General features: G+C 35.3%; 1 protein-coding gene across 2 annotated transcripts in view; it reads left to right on the plus strand.

Moving 5' to 3' along the window:
• Positions 1-5,412, plus strand: part of cadpsa (Ca2+-dependent activator protein for secretion a) — a 128,466-nt gene extending 123,054 nt beyond the window's left edge. For both annotated transcript variants that reach the window (XM_079857074.1, XM_079857075.1), the window contains 2 exons: positions 712-816; positions 4,236-5,412. In XM_079857074.1, the coding sequence (XP_079713200.1) occupies positions 712-816; positions 4,236-4,403 (273 nt within the window). In that variant the 3' untranslated portion in view covers positions 4,404-5,412. The remainder of the gene's footprint in view (positions 1-711; positions 817-4,235) is intronic.
• Positions 5,413-9,422: the final 4,010 nt, after the last annotated feature.

Raw genomic sequence — 9,422 nt, forward strand, 5'->3', positions numbered from 1 at the left:
TTTGAATGCTAGTATATTATATATAATATACTTGCATACTATATTTTATATAATATACTTGCATACTATATTTTATTTATATATATATATATAGATATAGATATATCAGCAAAAACTGTTTAATAAATGTTTTTTAAGCACCAAATTATCATATTAGAATGATTTCTGAAGGATCATGTGACACTGAAGGTTTGAGTAATGATGCTAAAAATTCAGCTTTGCCATCACAGGAATAAATTACATTTTAAAATATATTTAAGTAGAAAATAGATATTTAAATTGTAATAATATTTCACAATATTACTGTTTTATTTTAGTTTTTGATCAAATAAATGCAGCCTTGGTAAGCGTAAAAGATTTATTTAAAAAAACTAAAAAAATATGAAATAATTCAAAACATTTGACCCATTGTGTATATATATATATATATATATATATATATATATATATATATATAAAGCATTCTGCTTTATAGGTTGTCAGTCTGATTGTTGAAAAAATTGTACTAGATCAGGTTGGTGAGTATTTTTAGATCTTGTGCTAAAAGGATTTTCATTCACATAATCTTTCTCTGTTGATACAAATCTACTGCCTACACTTTGGCTTTGTGTTGTGTTATGTTTTTGTAAATGTGTATTCATATATGTTTGTGTGTGGCAGCATTTATATGTGTGTCTGTCTTTGCTGGAGAACAATGTATTTGTATTTCAGCAATGGTACACCAGCACAATGAATCTCCTGGGCACCTGGCTGACAGACCGGATGGACCTGCAGTTGCATCTATATCAGCTGAAAATCCTCATCAGAATTGTAAAGGTAAAAACTACAGCATGACCACTAAAGTGGGTATAGGTGGGCATGTGAATTAAAGGCACACTATGCAAGATTTGTACCTTAATATAACAGCTTCGAAATCATTTCGATGGTAAACGGACTCGTAGTAGGGCGAATCATCCTGATAGCAAAACAGGGGGGGACGCCACTGGCAAAACCAGCAATGCAAGTTTGAGAGGTGGTGCCTCTTGCTTTACATCACATACATCAACAACATATGAAGCAGCCTCTACGGAAGACACTAGCACGCATTTCAGACGTGAATCATGGCAGAGTCGACAAAGAAAGCGCGGTCGGAAGAGTGCAGAGACGGTGGTATTTACGACAGTAACGTTAAATACAAGAACTCCACAGCGACTCTAGGGGTCGCTGTTTGAGAAAAAAAATCGGAAACTGCATAGTGTGCCTTTAAATGCAGAACAGTTATAGATTCAAAACTGCCCAAATATGTGCAGGAGGTGATCACAGCAGAATATTTGCACCAAATGTACTTGTAAAAGCATGCTATAAAAATATGCACATATCGACCAATCAGAGCCAGACTACAGAGGTGGATCAGCCAAGTGAAGGCAGTCTTCCTCTTCAGCCTCCGCTTGTGCTTGATTTTTCAGCAAGATCAATAGGATTTTGTAGTATGGCATTACACATATATGTATGTGCATCCATATGGTGTGTGTGTGTGTGTGTGTGTGTGTGTGTGTGTGTGTGTGTGTGTGTGTGTGTACTTGTATGCGTCAGATCTAGGAACTAGATCTGGCATTTATTTTGTATCCAGCACAGATTAGATTTAGTTCTGGATGAAAACCTCATTGTTATGGTTTTCCTCATCTATACTCAACAGCACCAGAATAGAAATTTCCACAAATAGGGTATGAAATAGGATCTTAAAAGAGTCTTCTTAACCATGTTACCAAAATCATTTTAAATAAAATAACACATACAAAATTAAATAAAAAACTTTGGGTAACAGGGTTGCAAATACATCCTACATTAAGGTATCACTTAGTTGGGGTTTGCTAGTTTGGGATTAATGTTGGTTTGTTGTTATTAAAAAAGAAAAACTTACACTACTGTTCAAAAGTTTGGGGTTAGGAAGATTCATTCATTCATTCTGTATAAAAAAGAATAATACTTTTATTCAGCAAATTGTATTAAATTGACCAAAAGGCAGTAAAAGCATTTTATAATATGAATGATTTCTATTTTAAATAAACGCTGTTCTTTCAAACTTTATTTTCATCAAAGAATCCTCACATGTTCACAAAAAAATTAAGAAGCACAACTGCTTACAACATTGATAATAATAAGAAATGTTTCTTGAGCACCAAGTCAGCATATTAGAATTACTTCTGAAGGATCATGTGACACTGAATACTGGAGTAATGCTGAAAATTCAGTCACAGGAACATGCATCACAGGAATAAATTACATTTTAAAATATATACAAAACAATACATATCATTTCAAAGCAGCTTTACAGAAAAAAAAAAAGTTTCTACATTTACAATTGAGAGTAATCTGTTATCAAAGGGTGACTATGTCAAGGTAATGTCCATATGTCATAAATGTACAGTTCTAAGACAATACAAATCATGCAGTTAGCTAATATCATGTATTCATTTAGGTTAAAAACAATGATCACATTAAAGCAATTATTATAAATTATGATCATAATGGTTACAATACATAGAAAATTTGTCAGTGGTGTATGTTGATTCAGAGCTGGCATCATCTGAAGTCCTCACACGTAATTCTCTTACCGTCATCTGAAATCTTCATAAGAGGCTGGATCCAAACTACAGCTGGTGTACTCTAGTTATAAGGCCTTTTAGGTAATATAGGGCCTTATATGTCAGTAGCAATACTTTGTAATCAAATTTCATAGGTAACCAGTGCAGAGATGATAAAATTGGTGTTATTTGATCATATTTTCTTGACCTGGTAAGAACTCTAGAGTATCATCGGCATAACAGTGGAAACTAATTCCATGTTTTCTAATAATATTCCCAAGAGGCAGCATGTTAAAAACAGCAGAGGTCCTAAAACAGACCCTTGCTGCACTCCACAATTTACTAACGTTAACTTGGATAATTCCCTGTTTAAATAAACAAAATAGTAACGGCCAGATAGGTACAATCTAAACCACCCCAATGCCTGTCCCTGAATACCAGTGTAATTTTGTAATCTATCTAAGAGTATTTTATGATCTATAGTGTCAAACGCAACCTTGGTCAGAAGCTAGAAGTAAGTCATTTGTAATTGAAACGAGCGCAGTTCCTGTGTTATGATGGGGTCTGAATCCTGACTGAAATTTTTCATAGATATAATTCTTTTTGCAGGAAGGAGCACAATTGAGCGGACACAACTTTTTCTAGCATTTTAGACATAAATGGAAGGTTTGAAATGGGTCTGTAATTTCCCAATTTGTTTGGATCTAGTTGTGATTTCTTAATGAGAGGCTTAGCTTGAACGGTCCTGAGACATGACCTAGAAATATAGACGAGTTAATAATATTGAGATGAGGCTCTTCTGCTACAGGTAACAACTCTTTTAGTAATTCAGTGGGTTTTGGGTCTAATAAACATGTTTTTGGTTTAGATGCAATGATACGTTTATTTAGCTCTTCCTGTCCTATAGTTGTAAAGCACTGCAATTGTTCTTGAGGGACATTAATTAAGGCTGAATTATAAAACCCTGTCAATGGTTGTACATTTACAATTGTATTTCTGATGCTTTCGATTTTCTCAGTGAAGAAATTCATAGTCATTACTACTACATTACTACAACTGTGATGGAATATTCAGTTCAGGTGACGTCCATTTATTTGTTAATCTAGACACTGTACTAAATAAAAACCTTAGATTGTTTTGGTTATTTTCTGAGTTTGCGGAGATGCTCTGCCCTGCTAGCTTTTAGAGCTTTTATAGCTCTTTTCCACGCGATTCTAAAGACCTCCTAATGGGTTTGTTCTAGGTTACCTTTCTTACCTACATTTAACCTTTTTTAATTGATGGGTGCAATAGTTTCTAATGTACTAGAGAAGATAGTGTTACTGTTTTACTGTATTTTTGATCAGATAAATTTAGACTTGACCCTAAACTTTTGAACGATAATGTACATTTCACAAAAAATGAAAGAAAATATCTGCTTGATCATTTTTTCCCTTCCAGTAACCATAATAGGGTTGAAAGTTGTCCTTTATGAAAGCAGTCAACACTGCAATTTACACTTTAATTTTATGTTAGATAAGTTTAAAAGTGGTGTACCATATTCATGAAATGGGACAAAAATCCCACATTTCGGTTTATGTTTACATAACTAACAATGAAATGAAAGGAGAAGCAAGCTAGATTCACTTTGTTTCCCCATAACTATTCCCTCAATCCTGTCTGTTTTTGCAGAAAAAGTATCGTGATTTCCGACTACAAGGTGTATTGGACTCTACTCTGAACAGCAAGATGTATGAGACGGTGAGAAACAGGCTGATTCTAGAAGAGGCTACAGCGTCTGTAAGAGAGGGAGGGATGCAAGGAATATCCATGAAGGACAGCGATGAGGAAGATGACTAGATCCTGCTGGAAACAATTAGGTGTGGACAATTCGGCCTAAAATGATGCATGTACACCACTGTCCATCACTCGTACATGTCCGGATGTTGTTAACGTCATGGTCTATGACAGACAAGGGACCATCTTCAATCAAAATGAAATAAAAAAATATATGAATCTCTATTCAGATGACAAAAATAAAAGCGTATATTAACCAAAACCTAAAATTAATTGATGGTTTTTTGGGGGAAAGATAAGCAAAAATGTCTGAAAATCATACCTAAATGTTTCTAAGCAATATGGAGTACCATTTGTAAACAATGTTGTGTGAGATGGTGAGGAATAATGCTCGTCGTGTCCCTGTTCAATGCAAATCCATATGGCGCTTCTTCAACGTATTGTAAATACATTAATGTTATATAATTGTGCCTAGACCTCTTACTTGTTTCTTTTGGAGTGTAGGCCAACTGACACGATTGTATTAACTTGTTCAGATGTTTGTATATTCAGCTCACTTTAACAACAAACCACAATGTGTTTTACACCCAAAATGTTTTGAGACCTTTTTTATTGAGTTGGGTATGGTGATATGTATGTAGCTGTATTTTAGAGATGCAATATATAGATTTGTGATATACTTAAACCGATGTCAATCTTTTTTTATGGTTTTAATCCATGCATAATTAAAAAAATATTTAAAAAAATATATTTATTCTGTATTTTGGGGGGGAAATGACAAGAAAGCTTTTTGTTTGTATCATTTTTGTTTCTTTGCAACAAAGCATTTCCCGATCCTTTTATTTGGATGGCCTCTAAACGCTTGCAGGTTTTCATCATTGCCACTGTTGTTTTGTGTATACAGCGCTTTATATTGCCCTCTGTGCAGTAGCTGCATGTTCCAATTGTCAGAAATCTTATCTGAAAGCTTTTGTGGAAAGTAACTGATGGATGCATCTTGCTTCGGCCTTATGTACACCCACAGCTGGAATGCAAGAATCTGAGCTAACAAAAATAAAAGAATTCAAACTCATGACTTTTTTTCGCTTTTGCTTTTAAATGTGCACCATTTAATTTTTTTGTTCAGTCAATACATCATCAATCCTTCTTCCAAAACATGTTTTTTTGTCTTCACTATGGTAAGCCTATTATAAATGTTTATATTTTAGACCTGTCAGGATGGTTTTCGCAGTTTCTACCCGTAAATAGAAAAGGTTGCTCTGGCTGCTTTGACACATATAGGTTAGTTGTCACAACGATCAAGAAAGGTTGACATTGAGCATGCTAAATCTTGAATCCAGAATCTTTTCAGACAACAATTGAGGGATTTGAAATGTTGAAAAAGTGACGTATAGAGATGGCGTTTTTATTCAACAGGTGTATGGTATTTTATTGAGATGAAATGCCTTATGTAACTCTCTAACAGCGTTAAATCATTCAAAGGGTCAAATTCACCACATAGTCATGGAGATCTGAAGCACTACCAAAACAATGTTCTTCTGCAAAATGCATGCAGTTTTGCCTTTTAACCACTAGAGGGCCAAAAGTTACATAGTGTACTTTTAAATCAATAATAAATCTCACTGTTTTATTCATTGCTCTGATCACCTTACAAGTCTCAAAATATTTTTTAAATGAAGCTACGCCCAGGTTTTCAAACTCATCAAATGCAACACCTGCCATACAGCACAGGCTTCATTCAGGAGTATAGGCTTCGTGAAGCACACAACTTTAACCGTGACTTAACCTCTCCCCACACCCACACACTTCCACCAAGAAGAAAAGAAAAAAAGAAAATAGTCTGAGATTAACATTTTGGGATTAAGTCATAGCTCATCTTCAGATATTGCAGAACAGAAGGAGATTGACCGACCAAAGATAACACATACCAGTCCCAAAGCAGATCTTCTCAACCAGATTAAAAATTTTCACATAAGATTTTCAAAACAAATCAGTCTGATCTTCAAGACAATAAGTATAAATGCAAGGGATTAGATATTAATACCGTGACATATTAAATGAAGGAAGAATATCTTAATTATAACATAGATTGCTCAAAAACAAGTCCTTAAGGATGAGGAAGAAAACAAGACGAGATTTGAAACAATGACTGGTTTTAAAAGAAAAATATAACTTGATTCCTATGGTATAAGGAAACATTCTAAATACGTATCTGTACAGTATATACACATTTAAATTGAAAATAATAATATTTTAGATTATATTTGTATTTTATTGGATTGACAGCCCAAATGATTTGTATTTAATTTAATTTTATATTTGTATACAGCAGAAGATTGACTGGCCAAAGATGTAATTTTGAAAGAAGTCTATTATGCTTATCAAGGCTGCATTTATTTGATCAAAAACACAGTAATTGTGAAGTATAATTACACTGTTTCTTTTTTTATATATATATATTTAAAATGTAATTTATTAACATTTCTTGTTATTAGTTTTGATAACAGTTGTGATGCTTAATTTTTCTGTGGATAGTTATCATTTTCATTATCCTTTAATGAATATATTATATAATTTTGTGGTAGGGAAAAATACATTTTGTTCTTCTTTATGATTTAAAGATACAGTACATTTACATGCGACCAGGTTGAATAACACTGTCCATTGGCATATTGTTAAGTATAACTTAGGTGAAGTGTTTCATTTAACCCCCTGGAGCACAGGCTATGGGCTATAATGCAGCACTCAGAGCCAGAGAAAGGAATGGATAAGCTTTAACTAGCAGATGGAAATTGCCTTTTCATCTCCTTACTCTTTCCGATCAAAACCCACGGATACAATTTGGTGTGTTGCTCGGCGCGGGGGCACAGGGCAGGGAAAGACAAATGAGAGAGGCCCACCGCTAGAATGTGTTCCCGTGGCCCGCCGCTGTGACCTAATTGTGGGAATGTACGCTTCCTCCGAGGCGCTGATTTCACTGTAATCAACAGAGGAGGACAGAAATGCTCTGTCGCCGGTCACGGAGCGCTGGAAGAGGAGACTCGGATATCATACATTTAATTTCCTTATAAATCCTGCCGCAATGCAACAATTTTGAGAGGGAGAGGACCCGGCGACAGATTAATAGGCAAGGAGATTTATTCTGGCACGATCTGAACTGCTTTGGCTTTTAAGCCTCAATCAGGTTAGGAAATAGGAATGATAAGTGTATCCAAATAAAAGATTCTCCAATTGACCGGCGCAACAAGAACTGGCCCCAGGTTCACACTTGCATCTGTGCGGGAGAGACTTCCGAGACGCGAGGCCCGGCTTCGAGCGCAGCATGTGACCTCAACAACGAAGGCGGTGGGCAAATGAAAAACAGAAATTGCCGACACAAATACACAGGGAAAGTAGCACAAGATTACATTTGTGTGCCAACGTTGGGTTAGACTTAAATGTTTCATTTCGAGCTCCACAGCGTGCGTAGTTTCACCCTGCTTGCTCGAGCAGATGTTGTGTGATGACGAGACTGCGCACGACTCTCTACAACCGACTGTTGTCAGAAGCGCGCGCGCGCGCTCGTGCGGATGCCGGCGCGCGTCTCTAAGTAAACCCTCTAAGTAAACAGGTAGATGTCAGATCTCTTGAGCAAGGACAATTCAAAGCCTCTTAAGGTTTTTTTTTTTTTTTTTTTTGTTAAAGCCAACCCGCGACCATCTTATCTTAGTATTAGGACGGGGTACATCGAACCTGATTATTTTTTTATCTTTTCCGTGAAATGAATAGCTTAATGTTTAAAGTAATCTCACATTATGTTCAGCTCGGGGCGCCGTCAGGTTGAGAGTGAGTGAGAGACAAAGAGAGATGATTGATCATCATCATCCTGCTTTAATCAGAAATGGCTCAGAGGATAAAGTGTGTCATATCTGATCCTGTGAATGGGCTTATGCTGAGATCTCAATTTGCCTTTCCGCTACACCGCGTAATATCCGCCCTAAAGCAAGATATGGTAAATCAAGACCCCATTGCGTCAAAATCAGCTGTGTTAGCATTAATTTTGCAATTAGCAGGTGGAATTTAATCCTTTGACTTGTCTTTTGCTTTTTCCAAATCACTTTAGCTGAATAAAGACAACATATTTGCTTGTAAATAAAGATTTCAAATCATCTGCATTATAATTACGGTAGGCTATACGGGTATAGACCTTATGCGCCAGAGAAACGAGGGCGCCGCCATCTTAGAATATTGTCTTTTAACTTCCGTTTTTGCGGTCGCTCAGTATATTTCTATGGCATTGCTGTCCAGGAGTAATTAGCTTTTGAAGTGGATTTACTTAATGTAAAGTTAACGAAAGTTATCATGAGGACTGTGATGTTTAAAGCAGATGACTTAACAAATGTCAGTCGACGGGAAATATTTTAAAACGAGCCGTTCATTAATAAACACGCAGATTCGCTATGAAAATACAGACCGGAAGTAAAAAGACAATGAGCGCAGCGCTGAAAAGGGGCGGGGCTACATAAGGTCTATACGTAAAGGAGAGGCTGTGCTTTATTGTGAATATAGTCATGGCTGAAAAGTGACTATAATACAGTACAAACTTGAGTGCCTTGAGGGGACTCAAATGTAGTGTAGCCTATATATATATATATATATATATATATATATATATATATATATATATATATATATATATATATTTATTTATTTTTGGAAATTGTGAAAAAAAATTCAGGATTCTTTAATGATTAAAGTTATAAACAACAGTATTTATTTTAAATAAAAATCTTTTATATCATTATATGTCAATGACTTGACGGTCCCCTTTGATCAATTTAATGCATCCTTGCTTTTTTATTTTATTTTACTGACTCCAAAACTTTGCAGTGTTGTGTTTGTAGTGTTTATATAAATGAATAGTTCAAGAAGTTGACGAATTTCATTATATAAAGTAACACAGTATAGTTGTGTGTTAATAAACACCATTACTAAAGATCTGCAAGTCCACAGTATTGTGTTACTACACATATTCTCTCAACGGTGATGTCATGTGAGAGTCTGATAACTTGAGACATCTCCTCAAAGAAACACAAATATGCT

This window comes from Squalius cephalus, assembly GCF_949319135.1.
Source record: "Squalius cephalus genome assembly, chromosome: 22".
NCBI lineage: Eukaryota > Metazoa > Chordata > Actinopteri > Cypriniformes > Leuciscidae > Squalius > Squalius cephalus.